The sequence below is a fragment of the Hyla sarda genome, chromosome 2, assembly GCF_029499605.1.
Source record: "Hyla sarda isolate aHylSar1 chromosome 2, aHylSar1.hap1, whole genome shotgun sequence".
Classification (NCBI taxonomy): domain Eukaryota; kingdom Metazoa; phylum Chordata; class Amphibia; order Anura; family Hylidae; genus Hyla; species Hyla sarda.
In genome coordinates, this window is record NC_079190.1 from 222247492 (window position 1) to 222269081 (window position 21590).

The window sequence follows — 21590 nt, forward strand, 5'->3', positions numbered from 1 at the left end:
AGAGCGCTAATGAACGTAGCGTCAACCAAGAGAGGTCAACGGTACGCCCCCTCCCCATACAGTAGGGGATAGGTTTTTTCGGCCAGAGATGGCCTTTAAGAGGTTAATAAATTAGCAAGAAATTAACGTTTGTTGATTAACTATGGTATCAACCATATTTTCACAGTATTACACCCACTTTAGGCATTTCCTTTACTGAGAGATCTCCTGTTCAAGACCTTGCTCTAGAAGTCAGAAAAATACGTTTTTTTTTTTTTTTCTTTGTATGACCACAGATTCAAATTGGGGCATGTAATGTTTATTTGTATCTGGTTAACTGATCAGTCATCACCATAGGGGCTTTGCTACATAAGCCATGCCAATATTGAGAAGTCACTGAAGGAGTTATCTATAAACAACTTGTCTTGGAGAGTTCAAAACTACAACCCACGTGCATTTTCTAAAATATATTAAAAATTATTTCCTTAGCTATCCTATCAGCCCTGGATCAGATGGAGGAGGAAACTTGTATTAGAGCAAAAATGAGCCCCATCACAATACAAAGACTTTGCTATGCAGTTTGCTTATTGCAAGGATTTCTCCAAACACAGAGGATATATCCCAAAACTGGTTTGAACCTCTTGCTAGAAACAAGTCCTGTGCAGCTTCATCAGGTATTCTCAGGTTTTCATTTTCTTGTATTATTGTTATTTAGCCTATGTTATTCTATTAACCTTTTCAATGAAATCATTCCATTGAAAGAATTAGTTGAGAAGGTTTTTTTAGTCCAGTAAACAGTTCTACCTTTTCTACCTGTTCTACCTTTTAAAACAGGTTAACCTTATTACAGTGCAGACCTATCATACATAAGTAATGCACATATTTATTGTTTTCACACTACGTAAATAGTCTACCAAGTTATGTCTCCTAAATCAGTACAAGTCATGAAATAATATGTAAGTAATATGGCTGTGGCTAAAGCTTGTCATTAGATCATTTTAGTTCAGTTCTGAAAAATAAAATAAGATCAAGTTTCAGAACATTCCCAAGATAATCGAGTGTTAATTCAGAGCACACATGGCAGCTTATGATTGACAGGTGTATTTTAGGCTTTGTTCATGTAGCAGATGTGTTGCACTTTTGCAGGGATTTTCCAAAACTGTTGCAATAATTGTGTGGGTTAAGGATCTGCTGCAGATCGGAAGTTGTAAAATCTGCAGATTTAGATTTTAAGTCACAACTGTGGATTTTAAAAGGCAGTTCTTCTGTATTTTGGTTGGCATGTCAATAAAGGCATTGCCTTCTAAAATATGCAACTTCAGATTTTATAACTGCGGATCTGCAATTCTGGATTTATTAAGTCACATCTGCATCAGATCCAGTGTGTGAATGCACCCTAATTTTGGGAATACCACATTGAATACTTAATATGTGAACACAAAATTAAGGTTTTAAGCAGACTAGGGCAAAAAGGGATGTACAATCCTTGTCTGTTAGATATCAAGATACATAATTTACTTCACATTTAGAGTAGTTCTATGTCGCTCCAGTGATGCTTTTCTCATATTATAATAGGGTTTCCTCTGACATAAAATATTTATGAAAGTGTTTACTTGTATAATTAGGCCCTGAATACAGTCCTGTCTACCTATGACAAAATGAAAAGCTGTGATAAGAACTGTATTGAAGCAGTGGTGGAAGAAGTGAACTCTGTATATGCTTGTCTTGCGCTTACCTTGGAGGATGTGGAATACATTGAAGCTGTTGTGTATGAGATCTTATCAAACAGCCTAAAGGAACAAGGTAAGCTATAATGTCAGCAAATGTAAAACCCTTCTTGTCAGTTTTAATTCTTCAGTTTCTCAATGCACTCAAGGCAATTATGGTTCCATGTAGGCTATATATATATATATATATATATATATATATATATATATATATATATATATATATAACTTTCTTGATTTACAGCAAGGACTCTTCTACCCACCTTGCCTTTAAACATATGGCTCATGAACGCAGTGCACATACTCCTAAATGTCATTCTAAGCCTTTATTTGGCATTGTGTGATTGTTTTGCCTTATAAAGTCTGCAACATAAAATAAATGACTGTAATGAGAACATGTACAAAGTGTTTTTTCTTCCATTTCTGGGCCTCCTCAAATCTTTAGGACCATCTGGTTTGCTTGAGGACTATTCTGTCTCTTGTCTGGAAGATCATTTGACCTCAATGTTGTTTTTCTGGCTTTGGACAAGCCATTAAAAAAAAAAAAATAATAATAATAATAACTATGTTTTGCATACATACTGTGCCTAACCTACATAGTCAGCAGAAGGCATGAAGCAGCACTGCAAATTCCACTCCACTCCACCAAGACACACGGAGAAGGAGTCTCGGGTAAACGCTGCAGGCTATCAGGTGAATGAGACTGGCAGTGGTGCTAGGAAAACCCCAATAGAATATCTCAGGCAAAAAGAAGGAAGCAAGAACCAATAGAATCCAGCACTCACCACAAACCACTGTATACATACCGTATACATATTGTACCTTACAAATGTATAGGTTTCTTATTTAGATGTTTCCTTATAAATATCGAAAAAGTTAAGCTCCTTTAAAGCCCTCTTAGTAATAAAATGCAGTACAAATATACTTTTAGATCTGTTGGAAAATAATTGTACTTACCGTATCTTTCAAAATCTGACATTACTCTTTGAGACAATTTCACCTGAAACTTACATTTAAAATGAACATTTCTGAAATACATGTTATGAAATCAATACATATTTCAAGTAGGTTGACAGTATTATTGAAGCTTACTATAATTCACCAGTGAGAAACAATATCAGTGCTTTGTGTTACATTAATTCTTCTACCACTAAAATGTATTTTCCTACAATACTTAGAGGGGTATTCCGAGATCTAAGCTTTTATCCCCTATCCAGAGGATAGAGGATGCAATGTCTGATCGCGGGGGGCCTGCTGCTGGGAAATTGTATGCTGGGCTGCATCTCCATTGTTTGAAACGTCCGGGTTTCCGAGAATGGAGACGTGACGCCCCCCCCCACCCCGTGATGTCACACCACGCCCCCTCCATTCATGTCTATGGGAGGGGGCGTAACGGCTGTTACGCCCCCTCCCATAGACATGAATGGACGGGGCGTGGCATGACTTCACGGGGGGGGGGCTATGACATTATGTCATGTCTCCAGTCTCGGGAAACCCGCAAGTTTCCGACACTAGAGGTGCAGCCCCACATACAGTGCGGGAGCTGCAGGGAGATTGCGGGGGGTCCCAGCAGCAGGTCCCCCGTGATCAGACATTATATCCCCTATCCTCTGGCGTTGGCGTAGATGTGAGGTACAATTTAGTCAATTTCTGGTGTGAATAGTAATAAATCTGCCAGGTTGTGTGGGATAACACCCATCTCCCACTACCTCAGCCTCATTCTTTTCTTTTTTCTTTTTTTCTTTTGTGTTAGCTGTGTAAGTGAAAAAGTGCCATTTTTATCCAGAATTAGATTTGCCCCTCCCCATTTATTTTTTGCCCCAGAAATATATGAAAATGTTAACACAAATACAGACACTAGTGGAAACATAAGAGCTTGCTGCATACTGTGTTTTTATTGAATTGTATAAATGTATGCAGTAAGCTGTAGTGACAACTACAAGTTGTCAGAAGGTAGCACTATAGATCAGTCCTTAGTCTAGTGTACTGTAAATGCAGCCAGTGTACTGGTTAGTGTAAATGCTAATATAATGAACATACCTGGCCAGGCTGCATGTTGCTCCCTGGTCAGGTAAGAGTTGCAGATCCTATCTATTCAGTAGAAATGGGAGGGGTATTTAAATTTCTTCTAAGGCCTTCAGCCTGCCTGCTAATTTTAATCCACCTTGCACTGTTGTCTGTCTCTGTACACATGTACTTTGCATTGCTGTTGCTTATAAGTTAAGTCTTGTCTGGCTTTTACCAGTGTTCTGTCTGTACTATGGTCGGTGTTTTCATGTCTAGCTTTGTAGCTGTTTTGAGAACCTGTATCTTTGTTAGTGTTCACACCTGTTTTTGTTATTCTGAATCTTTACCTGTGTTTTGATATGCTTGTATTTTGTGTATTCCTCCAAGGTTAGGATATGTCCCACATAGTTATGTGCCCCTAACTTGGAGTCTTTCTGGATTATGTATTTTATGTCCCTCAGTTTTTGGAGTTTGGTTTTCTAGTTAATCCGGTTCCTGGTTAGATCTTGAGTTTGCTATTTCCCTAACATAGGAGTCAGTTTGGTTTCTTGTTTTCCTGTGTATCTTGGTCTGTATTAAGACCTAGGGGTCTTTGTGTGTTTTTGTATTTTGTGTAGTATAAATTGGTCCTTATGCATCCTTGATCTGTATAATGTCTGACTTCAGTTTACCTGTTCATCCTCTGCACTTTAGTTAGCATATGGACTTTCCCCCTGTTGTAGAGTCACCGGTTTAGGGTGGCTATACAGGTAGGCAGGGAAAGATGGTCAGGGTCAGCTTAGGGCTCACTCTTCCCTGCCTTTCATGACAGCTAATACTGCTTACTTTTAAAGTCCAGTGTTAATTTTGTTGCTGCTTAGTCCACAGTCTAATAGAAATGCTGCTACTGCTCACTTCACAGACTAGTGTAAATACTGATGCTGCTCTGTCCACAGTCTGATGTAAATACTGATCCTGCTCTGTTCACACCCTGATGTAAATACTGATGCTGCTTAGTTCAGTCTTGTGTAAATGGTGCTGCTGGTCATTCCATATTGACCACAATTTCATTTGCATGCTTTCAGTCCACAATCTAATGACCAAAAAAATATATTATTTTTTTAACCGAAGACCTGTTAGTACAAAATAGTATCCAGAAACCCAAGATATTGATAAGGGACTAGCACTTATTTGAAAAATGTCACTTGCAAGTTTATTATACTCTGCATTCATCTGAATATGTAATAGCAGTCTAAAAAGTTTTGTAAGATTCTTCATCTGCGACTTTGTATCCTGTTTTGCAAAAAATGTGAGACTAATGGTGTAGATTAGGAGATATTTCTGCATGAATTTTCTACACCAAAAAAGGCTCTAAACCTGTTGAGAAATCCTCCCACCCCCTTGTGAGAGGTGACATTTTTTTTTAATACAGTTTCATCCCCATTACCTGTCTTTAAAAAAAAAAGAAATGAATACCCCATTCAAAGCCAGTGCCCATTTAGCAATGCAGGCTGTAGCCTATGTGTATGTAATAAGCTCTCCTCCAAAAGTAATAAAAAAACTGGCTATCTAGTACCACATATTAGAGATGGCTATCTTTTAAGAAGGAAACAAAAGATTGTCATGGGTTTAGAAGCAGGCACACTCCCTGCAGTCAAGCGGTACAATAGTTGAAATGTTTACCTGTTATGGTCCTTAGGTGGTGAGCATTGATTTTATGTATTAAAATGTTTCATATTATTGTTCTAGTCTGAAATCCAGGAAGCATTTACTATACACAAGTGTTTTCCCTTAGTACTAGATTTTTATGATAATATCATATTTTATTTGTATTGTTTGTTTTATTGCAATCTGCTGTGTTTTTCTTGATATTACATTAAGGTCCCACAAGGAATATTGATTTAGAGGTGCATGATTTTGTCTTGTTATCATTAGCACAATTTATGCACCCTGCTTTTCAATATCCCATTGTTATTCTGGTAATATAGATATATTTCAAAATGAATAAGTACTTAACCAAATACATGGCAGATTTATTGGTCCTGTGTGATTCTGTCAGTCAGCATTTTTGCACACGTACAGAGAAATCAATTTTGAAATCAGTTTTGTGAAATGGAAAGCTGCCTGGAATTAAACATTACTATCCACTCAGCCTTCAGTGGTATCTTTCTCTTACGGTATAACAAATTGTCCTTGCAAAGACTATGATTATCTTTCTTTAGAGTCATTGAATGAAATCTGTGCTGACTTTGATCCATCTCTGTAACAGTTGCAGAAATAAAATGCTGCTCTTTCTTTTCCAACATGGATGATCTGTTCTCATCCAGTTACATAGTTAGCGCTTTGACAAAAAAAAAGACATCCATCTACTGAGTTCAACCTTTTATACTTAAAAACCCTTGTAGCTCCTGGGGCCTCCAGAAACCACCAATGAAATGCATATACCCAATTTACAGTACTCCCTCCTGACTTGAAAGTTGTACAGCTCCATATATCAATATTCTTTTAATACTGGTATATTGAATTTCTTAAGGAAATTGAGAGTAGTAGAAGGTTGAAAAAGTGGCTTATAAAACCTGCTAGACCTCTTTCTATGAAAACCCTCTTCACAGTTATATTTTACTAACCACCACAGTTGTAGTTTTTCCATGTTGAAATCGGTAACAATATCATGACATAATTACATTGTTTACGTTGTGTGAATGTGATTTACAAGTTCCGATGCAAAGTGCCATCTGTGTTCTCTGTGGCAAAATAGTAGAAAATGTTATCACAAAAGCATCACATCCTCAGACTTTTTTTCTGTACTGTGAAAAAAGTCTTTAAAAATAAAAGTATAATATTTTAGGAGCTATCTAAAATATTATTTGTGTGGTGAACATTTTGTTTATTTCAAATATTATGGGGAGATTTATCAAAACATGTCCAGAAAAAAAGTTTGGGAGTTGGCCATAGCAACCAATCATATCGCTTCTATTATTTTGCAGAGGCCTTTTCAGAAATCAAAGAAGTGATCTGATTGGTTGCTATGGGCAACTCAGCAACTTTTCCTCTGCACAGGTTTTGATAAATCTCCCCCTATGTGTTTTTTCAGAAAACATTGTGGTATGCTGTGTTTCTTATATGTTTTATTACTTCACAGAATTTCTTGTCATCAACTGTCTAAACATTCCCATTCCGTCTGCGGAAGTGGAACCTGTACAGTTTGGCAGCTGGCTAGCTAACCACATGCAAACAAAAGAGTCACTGGGGCCAAAGCGTCCAGAAGGAGCTGCTGACCATGCAAAGTATGTAATGTTTGTATGTGTATTTGTGTCTATGGAACTGTACTGTGGAATTGTTCTATGGAAAAGCTACTGCAATTTTCTCTAAGATGATCCATCAGACTGTATAGAACCTCTTGTCATATAACACTGACATGTTGCTTAATAGCAGTGGAAGAGACAATAGATAAGTGACCAATGTTAATCTAGGTTATCTGCTGAATCACCTGGATACTGTTCTATAGTATTAAAAGTAACTGTAAACTTCACTTCTAGACCACCAGAAACAATACGTTTACACTCTTTCCTTGTAGAAGTCAATTTCCTCTGGCAGACTATGGCAAGGGACAGTGTGGTCAGCTATAGAAGACTTTCCACTTAGTTTTTAGGGACATATCTACTGTATAATAAGACACTTGTAACCCTCTCACAAGTTTACATATACAATAATAGTAAACTATTCCACTATAACTATTTCAAGTTTGCACAACTTATTTTTAATCAAAGATTAACCATGCATCCCTAACGTATTAGATCTATGCCATGAAAAGTACAAACAAACCATGAAGGCAAGTGTATAGCGATCCAAATAAATATACATTTTTATTGAACATATATGCATAGAAGAACATAAATTTAAAAACAATAAAATACCGAGAGGACGATGGAATAGGTAGCAAAATGCTGCTGATAGGAACCGACTAACATGTGGGGGCTACGCACATGCAGTACAAGTTAATAGTGCAAATGGCGATGGTGAATAAAGACCATAGTGATAACAGTACATAGATAATAAGTAAAGTGGCAAAGTCAGACATATACATAACAAGGTCATAGTGACTGAGGGTACACATGGAATATGCATCACCAAATAATAAACATCATTACCACAATGGAAAGCGTAAAGTGTGCAAGCCTCCACAACCCAACGTTTCGCTTCATGGTTTCATCCGGGGCGTGGCATTTGGTGATGCATATTCTGATGCACTTTGCCACTTCACGTATTATCTATGTACTGCTATCACTATGGTATTTATTCACCATCGCCATTTGCACTATTAACTTGTACTGCATGTGCGTAGCCCCCACGTGTTAGATGGTTCCTATCAGCAGCATCTTCTACCTATTCCATCTACCTCTCAGTATTTTATTGTTTTTAAATGTATGTTCTTCTATGCATATATGTTCAATACATTTTTTTATTCATTTGGATCGCTTGCCTTTATGGTTTGTTTGTTTACAACTTATTTTTAGAAACTAGAATATAGCACCATGTCACCGAGCAACATAAATAACTGATATAATTTACTATAATTTGCTCAATAGTATGAAAGTCAAATAAACTTTTCATTGTTCACCTTTACCTTTAGCAGTAAAAGTTTAGTTTAGTTGTGCTCCTTACTATTTAAATGATCCTTGTATATACTAAACAATATTTACCAACATTTTAGAAGAGAATGGAATAGAGAAGTTAAAAACTAGAAGAGAATGGAATAGAGAAGAGAATGGAATAGAGAAGTTAAAAAAGCATTTTATTGTAATCTTCTTTTAAATGACTATTCTATATATTGCAATGGCACACAAGAACAATCTTCTTACCCTTTGTTTTATTCTGATCTCTTGCACAATATGGTTTTTTGGTGTCCTACAAATTGCATTTGCAAGATACACATCATGCGGTACCTGCTGTAATCCTAGTCATGAGCATTTCTCGTACACATTGTTTCTGAGGCTGTTAGCATCCCTCAAGAGAAATAAACCCATTTGTACTTATCCATTCTGAGTGATGCATGGCTGGGTGAGCATTACATTGGTTTCAAGATTCAATAATAGTCACGGCAGACACAAGGCAGCATGTTTAATTTAAAGCCATGTCATGGAGGTGAACATAAACTCACAGCACTTACTTTACCAAGATCAGTATTAGATACTTGTGAATATACCTGCTGGATAAAAAAATCTTGGTTTGCTATTAAGTAAAGATTGAGAGAATGGGATTCATTCTGTGCAATTTAGCTCCAGTAAAGTGCATTTCTTACCTCACCTCCTCTTCATGTAAAGCTGAAGAATACAAATGGTTATTATTTACTAAAGACAATGAGTTGTTCTCTTTCTTTAAGTTTCTATTAAGTCATTGCAGTTATAGGAATTCTCTATTCTTTTTTTTGTGACAACTAAAGCTAACTAGAAATGACATTTTTTATAGATCCTATGGCTATGGTACCATGGTACACGCATTCACATGTACGCAGATTTGATGCGCAGGATTTTCTGCTACAGATTTCAATGTAAACTAAACGACTGAGCACAGATTTTAATCTGCAGTTACAAATCATGCGCATCAAATCTGTGCTGGTTCCTGTACGTGTGAACATACCCTTAGGTTAGGGTCACATGTGTGGTATTTTGCTGTGTATTTGCTACTGCATATTTTTCAACCCATTGAAATCAATGGATAGGCAAATACACAGCAGAAAATACACAGCAAAATATGGCACGTGTGATCCTACCCTTACAATGAAAAACATAGAAAAAAGGAAAGTATCAGGGGCTAACTGCCAAGACTTATTCTTTTGGAGTCAAAATAAAAATAAGTGACAACACCTGTAGGAGCTTTAATGATATTTCTTGTGGCCACTTTTATTATAATACAGGAATAGGAACGGTTATATTTCAGTTTAACCTTTAGAGGATGCAGGGTGTATCTGTACGCTCTGGCTGCCTTGTACTTGGCGCACCAGGCTTACAGGCATGTCCTGAGTCCTGTCAGGACTATGAGAAGCCAGGGACCCATGGCTAATGGTTAACATCAGTAATCACGCTGATGCCTGCCATTAACCCTTTAGATGCTGTGATCAATACTGATCATGGCATCTGAAGTATTAGGGGGGCGTAAAGGGACTCATCGGACCATCAGCAACCACCTCTTGCACCTTGGGCATCTGTTCTGTCAGGATGGTGGCCATAGCTTCATTTACCAGATCCATTCCCGTTTCGGCAATCCTTTTATGTTCTGCCTTTTGACGGACCATAGAAGTCCATTGTGGATAACACTTGTCAATGCTATGCCTATGCATAGCACTGAACAGTATAAACTCAAAAGATTGCTATAAATAGTCCCCTGTGGGGGCTTAAAAATGTATACAAATAAATCAAATAAATGTGAATAAGCCTCTGTCCAAAAAAAAATAATAAATAAATAAAATCTTCCCTTTCCACATTTTACAAATTTTTTTTTCAAATTAACTTATTTATTATTGTTGCATGCAGAAGTGTCCAAACTATTAAAATATAATGTTAACCCCTTCCCTCTGGCAATTTTTTCATTTTTGTTTTTTTTCCTTCTCACTTCCAAAAATCATAACACTTTCAATTTTCCACCTAAAAATCCATATGAGGGCTTGTTCTTTGAGCCAACAATTTAACTTTGTAATACCATTAATAATTTCACTACAAAATATATGGCGAAACCAGAAACAAATTATTTGTGAGGCAAAATTGAAAAAAAGGCCATTTTGTAATTTTTAGCGGCTTCCGTTTCTACGCAGTGCAGTTTTTGGTAAAAATTGCACCTTCAATTTATTCTGAAAGTCCATACGGTCACAAGGATATGCAATTTATATAGGTTTGATTTTATTTTACTACTAAAAAAAAAATTATAACTACATGCACCAAAATTTCTATTTTGAAAAATGACCTCTTCTGACCTCTATAACTTTTTTATTTTTCAGTTTAAGGGGCGGTATGGGGACTCAAAATACGCTATTTTGGACTTTGGAATTTTTTTTTACGTGTACGCCATTGACTGTGCGGTTTAATAATGATATATTTTTATAGTTTGGACATTTACACATGCAGCAATACATTAAGAGAAAAAATATATATAATATTCAGCTCACCACTATTGAGTCCAATGACTGAAGATCCAGTGAAGGTAGGAGAGCAAGGCAGGCAAACAGCGGGCCGTGTCCCGGAAAACAAATGAAAAAGAGGGCAAAAAGCGGGGGCCTCTAGCTGCTCCAAAAGTCAAATTAGTAGAAAAGTGAATAAAACTTAACTTTTAATCCATTCTTTAAAAACCAAGGATATCCATGTTGAATAAAATGATGATGTGCAAGTAACCGACGCGTTTCGAGCTGAATCTGGCTCTTAGTTGACTAAGAGCCAGACTCAGCTCAAATCGCGTTGGTTACTTGCACATCATCATTTTATTCAACATGGATATCCTTGGTTTTTAAAGAATGGATTAAAAGTTACGTTTTATTCGCTCTTCTTCTAATTTGACTTTTGGAGCATCTGGAGGCCCCTGCTTTTTTGCCCTCTTTTTCAGCAATACATTAACACTTTATTTTCAAAAAAAAATTGCAATGTAATAGCCCCCATAGGGGACTATAACATTGCACACACTGATTTCCTACACTGATCACTGCCATGCAATAGCATGGCATTGATCAGTGTTATCGCCGCTCGACTGCTCCTGCCTGGATCTCAGGCACTGAGCAGTCATTTGGCAGGGATCCTCCTCATGTCCTGCAAGCTGTTCGGGACGCCGCGATTTCATCACAGAGGTCCCGAACAGCACCACTGAGCTAACCGGCAATGTTTACTTAAGTTATTGACGCGTCTAAAGGGTTAATGCCGGACATCAGCCCGATTGGCGATGTCTGGCATTAGCGGTGGGTCCTGGTTACCTATAGCAACCGGGACCCACCGGATTTGATGCACGCTCACCTGCTGAGCATCCATTTGCGGCAAGGGGTTAATGATCCTGTAGGGTGAATGGTGTAAATGTAAAAAATATACCAAAATTCAATATTGCAGATTTTTTTAAATCCCATTATATCCCCCCCAAAAAGCAATAAAATGTGATAAAAAAAATCACATATGCGCAAAAGTGGTACCAAAAAAACTACAAATCGGGCTCAAAAAATTTGCCCTCATGCAGCCCCATAAATGAAAAAATAAGAAAGTAATAGGGGGTCAGAATAGAATACTCATTTTGTTAAAAAAAGGTAGACTTTTTTTTAGGGTAAGGAAGAAAAATGAAAATGTAAAAATAAAAATTTCCTATGTCCTTAAGGCCAAAATGATCTGTGTTAAGAGATGTCAATTGCATTTCAAGAGTTATTTTTCGATCAATTTATAACAAGCATTTTGATCCATATTACTTTGTTGTCTGTTGATATTATGTATGTGTATCATCATCATGTTAATAGAATTGTGCATGAAGAATGTAATGTCATTATTGAACTAGCAGATCCCTCTAACATCACAGGAATGTCCCTTTTGCTTCCTATCCAGCAGCTATGGCATTGAACTGTCTTGTTTATTTGCATAATTCATAATTATCTTGGCTCTTCAGAATGTAGATGTATATTTAAAGGCATGATTCAGTCTGATTTGATTGCCACAGCATTGTGTTCAAAGCAATTACCATTCATTTGGCTTTTGAGGCTGTTGAATGAATTTTCCACATGAGATGCCTTAATTTGTACATGTTTTATTGCAGCAAAGTAGGTGTTGGCAAAATGCCTGTAACTCTAGCAAAGGACTGTAACTCTTGTTGCGTTGTAATAAAACAATGTGCCAGTCGTGAATATGAAATTATTAAAAGTGAAATTGTATTAAATTAAATTTTTTTGGTTGTCATATTCATGATGCTGTTGGAAATAGAACATAAAAATTACATCTCGCTCCCTGCATCCTGATCTGCTGCTCATGCTGGAATTTTGTATTTACGAGTATAGAACAACTTGTAGTGTAGTGCGGTGTCTCATACGCCCAATGTATGAAGTACGCCGTGTCATGATTATTTTATTTTTCATTCCAGTGCAATACATTTTATGCAGGACCTGTCAGCTATGTATGATGCAGTAAGAAGTTCATTGCCATCAAACATCTTGGAAGATTGTTGTTCTGTAAAACAATTGGCCGACTTGCGTGCAGTTATTGATACAGTGTTAGAGCAACTTCCTCCTTTGATACAGGTCTGTTAATGTATTGTATATTATTTGTTATGTCTTGTAGAAAATCTAGTTATCTAAGTAGGCACATGAATTGACAATGAAAGAAACCTAAATATGTTTAATACACGATAGGAGCATGAAGGGTTGGGTACTTGTCATTTGCGTCATGTACACCAGTCACCTCCTGAAGAACTGTGAAGTTAGCATGGCGTGTTAGCATGTGCCTTTCTGAAAAGTCTTAGCTAATTGTGCAAATCCTTCTTCACCATCAGGCACCTGTATCTAACTTTGCAATGTTAAAGAAAAACTGTCAGATATTTTCTCCCGCACTATCCACAGGTACTGATGGATAGTGTGAGAGATGCAGATTCCAATGAACCCTACCTTGCCCAAATCTGCATAGCCGTTCGCCCGCAATTGTAGTTTTATTTTTTGTGGAAAACTTGCTGTAACTGGCACCGATGGGGCTTCTGTAGCTTAACTGGCACTAACGTCAGCGCCGCTTATGAATATTCATCCTCCAGTTCTCCCTCTCTTCGCCGCTCCTAACTGGAGGGAGAGGGGATGAATATTCATAAGCGGCGCTGACATCAGTGCCAGTTAGCTGCAGAAGCCCTGCCCATGCCAGTTACAGCAAGATTTCCACATAGAATAAAACTACAATTGCGGGCGAACGGCCGGGCGGATCCGGGTAAGGTAGGGCACCATTATCTGTGGATAGTGCGGGAGAAAATATCTGACAGTTTTCCTTTAACCTTAATGGAGTACTGCAGCTATAGACAACTTATCCCCTATCCACAGGACAGGGGATAAGTGTCTTACCGTGGGGACCCCTGCAATCTACCGTACGGGGACCAGCACTGCCGCAGCTCTGTCCGGCTAATACTTGTGTCGTCGACCTCACTAAGAAGTTGACAGACACACCCCCTCCATTCAGCTCTATGGGAGAGTTGGGGATGCGCGAACGCTGCATCTCAGCCTCTCTCATAGAGATACATGGAGGGGGCATGTCGGCCACGGCGACATGCTGCGGTAAACACTCCTCCTGGATGGGGAGAGCCATGGCAGAGCCGGTGTCCGTATAGGAGATCGCAGGGGGTTCTGAATGCTGGGACCCCGCGGGGGGATGAATTGTATTAGGGGATGAATTGTATTAGGCTGAAGTTCTCCTTTAAAGTTAACAGGCCACTTTACAATGACATTTCTATAGAAAAAGTGAAAACTCCACAAGCAGTATTCACATCCAAGGACTTCTGGATGATCAGGTTCTCAGGGTATTGCAGCTGGTATCCAAGGACAACAGCAAAAAATAGGATCCAAAAAAGGAAAGATTCCTAGCACTTCCAATCCAGGCCTTGACAAAGGTGTTTTACTGAAACGTGTTGGAACCTTTTACATTTTTATGGTCTCTCTATAATTTTAAATGACGTCAATAAAGCTATTGTATTTTATACAACTTTTTCTGTGCCTGGATTGGAAGTGCTGGGAATCTTTCCTTTTTTGGATCCTATTTTTTTATGAAATTTCAAATTTGTACACATTTATTACCCTACTTTAGAAATTGTAAATTAGGGCCTGCCATCAACCAAAAAAAACTTGTTTTTATGCTTTTATGAAGATGGTCAACCAGGTGGTCTAAGACCGTTCCATAGACTTTAAAATGACTGAATAAGATTGCAACATTTTGTCTCCATTTGCAGTAGAAGACGTATAAGTTGTTCTGTTGGTTTGTCAACATATACATCAAAAATAGTGTCAGAATAAATGTGACCAAAGCCTTGTTTATATCTTTGAACATGTTTTTTGTCAATAATGAAAAATTACTACCAAGAATTTCTTTTACAGATTGATGTTACAGATCAGTCTCTCAAAGAAGGGGTTTCCACACATCATGGAACTATAGGTGAACAACCAAGTTGGCAGGTTCTTTCACAGGTAAAAATGTGAACAATTCCTATTTGCCTAACTCTCAATGCAGAACATGTCTTAGTCAATACATCAAAACACACAAGCTATAGATTGTCATGGTGGCGAATAAACGATTTTCCTTTTTATGATATAGTCAGCCACATTTGCTATCAATGTATTGTCGTCACCATTTGTGCATGCTATATGCATTACAAAGGAATAATATACTTTTTCGATGGAGCCCTCCTAGATTCAACATAAAGAGTAGTAGTAGAATTACATATTACACTTCTTAATGGTCAAGTGTTATCACTATTAAAGTGAGTAAAAGATTCTCCTACATTTCTCGGTGTTCTGCTTGACATTGAGAAGGAGTCTGTGCCTTATAAGGGCAGCGGGGAACATCAATTTCATTCCTGGTAATATTTTATCATCAAAATATAACAGTTAGAGCTGACACTGCTGAATTAGCTTGTAGCAGTCATGATAATATAAAGCCTCCTGCACCTGCTTCTCTTGGCACTTTTCTTTGTGGACTCTTCCCGCTTATGGGCTATTAATCATTGGCAACAAGGGAAGTTGCAGACTGATGCACTTTGGATTGCAGGCATAATAGTAAGAACATAGCTCTCTGAATGTCTTTATTGTGATGAGCAGTTTCAATTGATCATAGTGGTATTATGGTTAACCAATTAATTGGAACATATTTCTACCTTTCTGCTATGAAGCATAAGAGAGTTATGTAATCAGGCCTGTCTTTCATTTTAGAGAAAATTCACCTTTAAAAACTGTGACATTAAATTCATTATACAGAATTCCTGATCGATCTTGGTGGAAGAACCTCTCTTTATGTTACAGTTAAATATTTGTCATGTTAAATTATATTATTGGTAAAGTATATATAATATGTTATTGTGAGTCACTGCGCAGAGAAGTTTTGCACTTTCTGGTTTCTTTATAAGGTCTACCATGCTTCTCTACAGATCATGAACACTGCTGCTTATTCTAATATTCACCAAAGATTGTAGTTATGAATTGTTTGAATAAATTAGATTTATTGGGCACCATGGGAAAAACTTAATTCTGAGTCACTCATATACTCATCTAGACTTATTAATGAATTGAGAACCCCTAACTAAGGAACCCTTTAAACATAAACTCTCACCAAGGAATATTTCTAAATGCATTTAAACATTGTGTTCTAAACAGCAGATGTGTTGCTATGTGACTAGATTCTTTTTTTTGTACTAATAGTATTAATATTTCCAAGACAGGACTAGGTTAGAGAGCTCTATTTTTCACTGCCTCCAAGTACTTTCCAAGTTTACCCAGAGGAAAAGACATGACTCTGGAAAGTACCGTACATACACCAGTATAAGCCGAGTTTTTCAGCACGATTTTTCGTGCTGAAAACGCCCCCCTCGGCTTATACTCGAGTGAACTCTCCGCCTGTCAATCCCTTCTCAGTTGCAAAACTACAACTCCCAGCATGCCCGGACAGCCGATGGCTGTCCGGACATGCTGGGAGTTGTAGTTTTGAAACCTCTGAAGGTCCGCAGGTTGAAGACCACTGCGGCCTTCGTCATCATCCAGACGCTGCCTTGACGACGACGCGCATGAACGTCCCTGTGCATCGTCGTCAAGGATGATGACGAAGGCCGCAGTGGTCTTCAACCTGCGGACCTCCAGAGGTTTCAAAACTACAACTCCCAGCATGCCCGGACAGCCGATGGCTGAAGGGATTGACAGGCGGTGATGATGAAGGGGGGATGATGACATGGGGGGATGATTTCCCACCCTAGGCTTATAGTCGAGTCAATAACTTTTCCTGGGTTTTTGGGGTGAAATTAGGGGCCTCAGCTTATATTCGGGTCGGCTTATACCTGAGTATATACGGTATTAAGTGGACATCAGACAGTATAGATGGTTTTGAGGATGTGGTAGAAGAAGTGATTATTCAGCTTTTACTAATTTAATATATATTAAAAAGATCTCTCCTACCTCTGTTTAGAGGTCTTATACCCTCTCTACCTGCTGTACTATTTCACCTGCTCCACTTATCTTATGGGTAGAAACATACTATATGAAGCATGTTAATACAACTTAAGCTTCCCTAATATACCTTTTTGGTAGATCTTTTTGACATTTTAGGTGTACTGACTATATACTTTAGATAATTGTCTCCAGATTGTTCCACTTTTAATAGGGTTTGCAGGCATATGGCAGTAAAGAGGATGAAGGCAGGGATGTTGGGTATGGTGGGTTAATTTAGCAAAACTGACAATTAACATATTAACAATTCTGGGTTGGAAAAGGTATATCTCCAACACCTAATTTATTATACCTTATTTTAATCCGGTTCACCCTTACTATAACCCTGTGTATTGGAAGAAAAATGTATTTTATGCTCAGCACTTTTTTTTTTCCACCTGTTGCTTTTCATCTGTTGCTTTTATTAACTTGAAATTGAAATAAGAAAAAGAAAAAAACTCAGCAATTTGGCATTTTTTTATTGTGTACAGTAGAACTGCAAATATTTTTGGCAGGTCACTATGATTCAAACAGTACAAAATGTGTTTCCTTTGAAGCTGCAGATTTTATGCTGCAGAGTAAACTAATTGCCTAAACACAGCTTCAAATTGGCAGCATTAAACCAAATACTGTACATGTGAATAAACTCTCAAAGTGGGGGTCTAACCAGCATCAGCAGATCCCTGATAACATTAAGTAATGCTGTGCAACAGCATAGTATTACTTAGTGTAAGCAATCTGAAGATTGCAAATAAAAGTCTCCTATGCTTACACTAATAAGCTTCTCCTCTAATAAAAAATAACCCCTCTCCGCCCCCCCCCCCCACAGCAATTTTAAACTTTTTTTTAAGCAGTACAATAGTAGAAAAGCTATGTTAACATGGGTATCATTTCAACCATATTGACCCATAGAATAGAGATAACATGTAATTTTGACCCTAAGTGCACTTTATAAAATTGAAAAGTTGCAAACTTGTAGTTCTCTTTTCAGTCCCCCCCAAAATAAATATTTTTTTGTTTGCACCATACATTTTACAGTAAAAAGAAAAGTGCAATTGCAAAGTAGAATTGGTCAAGCAAATGCAAGCCCTCATATGGGTCTGTAGATGGAAAAGTGAAAGAGTTATATCTAGGCGAGGAGGAAAAAATATCCAAAGGGCAAAATGGGCTGTGTCTCTAAGGGGTTAAATAAAAGTAAGAGTTTTTTTTTTTGTGCATGAAAAGTCATATTTTCTAAATCAATGGCAAAATTTCACAATTTCTGCCAGGGTATGCAAACTTTTGAGGACAACTGTAGAGTATTAACCTTATATAGTCTATTTATTATAGTACTAGGAGTCATATTATCAATACACTATCTGCAAAGAATATGACAGTGCATCTTTCGGACTAGAATGCAAGCATGTCGAAAAGATGGGAAGACTGTTAAAGGCATACGCTGCTCCATGAAGGGATTTTGTGCTAGGTATAATATGGAAGCAGGAACTAATAGAAAATCTCTAGACTTGTGACTGACATTAGTTAAAAGTTATTCTTTATGTTCTGCTGCTGCCTAATAAAGCACAGCTGGACAACTAAGACAGCTCCCCGAGCCGAACATAGATAATCAATATTATTATTCATCATTTTAAATTCATTTCCAGAGACTGGAATATGAATAGGCTGGTCTGACAAGCCATGTACCATCACAGCAGCTGTGACATACTGCACAGGCATTTTTAGCCTGTGGTGTCAGATAATAAAAATATGGAAATCCTGGATTATCTGAACTGTAATGATGTTTTAAAAAATGTGTTGTAGTTTTATCTTTACTATACCACATTTATATTTTTAATTATGTTTCTGTGTATATTTAGATGCTGTATTTCTTAGTGTGCAGACCAAAATGTAAATTGTAGCAATATGGCATTTAAAGAGAAACTGTCATCAGGATCACCCACACTAACCTACTGGCATAGGCTTGTAGTGCGGCTGGCACTGATAAAAATAACTCTTACTGATCCCCAATCTGTGCCTCTGTTCTAGCAATATTCTTCTTTTTCTTGGTATGCTAATGCATTCCCAAGCCCCCTGTGCATCGGGACGTCTGTCTTCATAGTAAGTTCTTCCTCCCCCTGTGCTGAGACTCTTATGCTGCAGAATGGAGCTCCATTTGGCAGCATAACTCCTCTCCTTCACATGCGCAGTCATCAAAAAAAAAAGTCTCTTTCCTCGCAAAAAAAAAAAAAAATCACAGAGAAGTGTTATGCTGCAGAGTAGAGATCCATTCTGCAACATAAGAGCCTCAGCATAGGGGGAGGAAGCGCTTCCTATGAAGATGTGAAGATGGACGTCACCGTGCATGGGGGGGGGGGGGGGGTTGGGAACGCAACCCTACTACTACCCTATACCATTAGTGCGGGTGAAATTGAAAACTGGTGAAAGATTTCCTTTAATGATACTGTTAGAATTATAAAACATATATTTTCTTAAAGGTGTACTCCGGTGAAAACCTTTTTTCTTTTAAATCAACTGGTGGCAGAAAGTTAAACATATTTGTAAATTACTTCTATTAAAAAATCTTAATCCTTCCTGTACTTATCAGCTGCTGAATACTACAGAGGAAATTCTTTTCTTTTTGGAATTCTCTCTGATGACATCACGAGCACAGTTCTCTCTGCTGACGCTATTATAATAACACTTTATTTATTGTTGTCCTTAGTGGGATTTGAACCCAAGTCCCCAGCACTGCAAGGCAGCAGTGCTAACCACTGAGCCATCATGCTGCCCTTAGAATACATCTGCTATGCATGGTTGCTAAAATGGACAGAGATGTCAGCAGAGAGCACTGTGCTCGTGATGTCATCAGTATTCCAAAAAGAAAGGAATTTTCTCTGTAGCATTCAGCAGCTAATAAGTACTGGAAGGATTAAGATTTTTTAATAGAAGTAATTTACAAATATGTTTAACTTTCTGCCACCAGTTGATTTAAAAGAAAAAAGGTTTTCACCGGAGTACCCCTTTAATACAAAAGACATCTCAAGATCTTCAGTGTCCTATGGTGGTAGGTAACATTGAGAGCAGCGAATTGTAGTATGAGAGGAAAAATATTGGGAGTTTTTTTTTAAATGTTATACTAGCACTAGTACTCAGCATTGCCCAGTCTTCCTGCCTAAACCTAGTGGTAGAGGAAAAACAACAATGACACACTTGTCCTCATATTCCAACCTAATATCTCTACCTCATATCCTGTCCTCAATTACCATCCTCATATCCCAACCTCATATACCTACCTCATATCTCGTCCTCCTATTGTGACCTCATATCTCAACCTCATATCCTGACCTCATTTCTCAACCTCATATCCTGTCCTCATATCCCGGCCTAATATCCCATTTTCATGTCCCAGACAGTCAGCAAGGTGTTTAAAAGTCCTGGGCAATCTCTGCAGCCTGAGAGATCAGGAGATATACTGGAAGTCCCATGGACTTGCATGGGACATCAGACAAAAAGTCCCAATTTCACAAATAGGGGTGGGTGAGGGTTGATCTAACTCTACTATATTTTTAGTAGACATAAAAGTAGCATGTGTACTAGATACGAGCAAACTTTTGAAAAATAAGATTCGGACGATTCGCCGAATTTTCTTAAAAAATTTGTTTCGGATCAAATTTGTTTGCGGCTAATCTGTATTAAAAATGGCTATTTCTGGCATACAGAGAGCCTCAATAGGTGTGTAAAACAGTTTGATTTGTTCTAACACGCATAGGGAGTGAGCTGTGTTAGTGAAATAATACTGTTATTCAGTATGACATGCAGATTATAGGCATTGCTATTAGAATCACTGCTGCAGAGCATTAATGTGGCAGCAAAGAGACCATAGGGTGTCAAAATTGTAGAGGATAAAGAGATTTTTTCATATCATTTTTATTTAATTTAATTAGAATTTATTTACATTTTTTGAGTACCCATTCTGGTGAGCATTGAGCTGGCTATCCTCCGCCAGGCAAGATACCACATGTTCCAGCTCCTGCCTCTCAGCGCCCCCCTGACTATGAAAGTGCGAATGTTTCATTTAATCAGTTATGGTTCATTGTTATCGTTCCAAGCTGTTTCATTGGATTCTAGCGATAATTCTACAGGTAATATTATGTCGACGACCATAGGGCCTCAGTCATGAAAAGATTACATCAATTTTTTTAAATGTAAGATTTATATTACATTCCAAAGTGTAATGTCCCAGTGTTTACTTTTAACTAATATTGTATGACTACAAAACCCAATCTAACAAGTAGTCACATGGCGGCACAATGACAGAGCCTAAAGGTGGCAGCAGCATGTGGAGACCATAATCTGGCAGAATGACACAGCCTGGAATTGGAATTTAAGGTAATGTCCCAGGCCCAGCAGCATCACTAAACCATATAGTTGCTGAAAGACACAGCTTGGAGCAGGTGGCAGCATGAGTAGACCCTAGAGCTTCACAATCCCTAAGATTAAAAGATGAATTTTAAAATTGAAATGGAAGCATTATGTTAGCTAGTGCTACTATAAAATATTGTGAGTAATGTCCCAGGCCCAGCAGCATCAGTAAACCATATATTGGCTGAATGACACAGCCCGGAGGTGACTGAAGCATGAGGAGACCATGTAGTGTCTGAATGGCACAGCCTGGAGGTGGCTGAAGCATGAGGAGACCATATAGTGTCTGAATGGCACAGCCTGGAGTTGGCAGAAGCATGAGGAGACCA

The 21590-nt window shown here is 37.9% G+C and overlaps 1 protein-coding gene across 2 annotated transcripts in view; it reads left to right on the top strand.

The window, feature by feature from the left end:
- Window positions 1-21590, top strand: part of LOC130355786 (uncharacterized) — a 477167-nt gene that overhangs the window by 388126 nt on the left and 67451 nt on the right. For both annotated transcript variants that reach the window (XM_056556452.1, XM_056556451.1), the window contains 5 exons: window positions 469-653; window positions 1605-1782; window positions 6835-6979; window positions 12786-12942; window positions 14767-14856. In XM_056556452.1, coding sequence (XP_056412427.1) covers window positions 469-653; window positions 1605-1782; window positions 6835-6979; window positions 12786-12942; window positions 14767-14856 — 755 coding nt within the window. The remainder of the gene's footprint in view (window positions 1-468; window positions 654-1604; window positions 1783-6834; window positions 6980-12785; window positions 12943-14766; window positions 14857-21590) is intronic.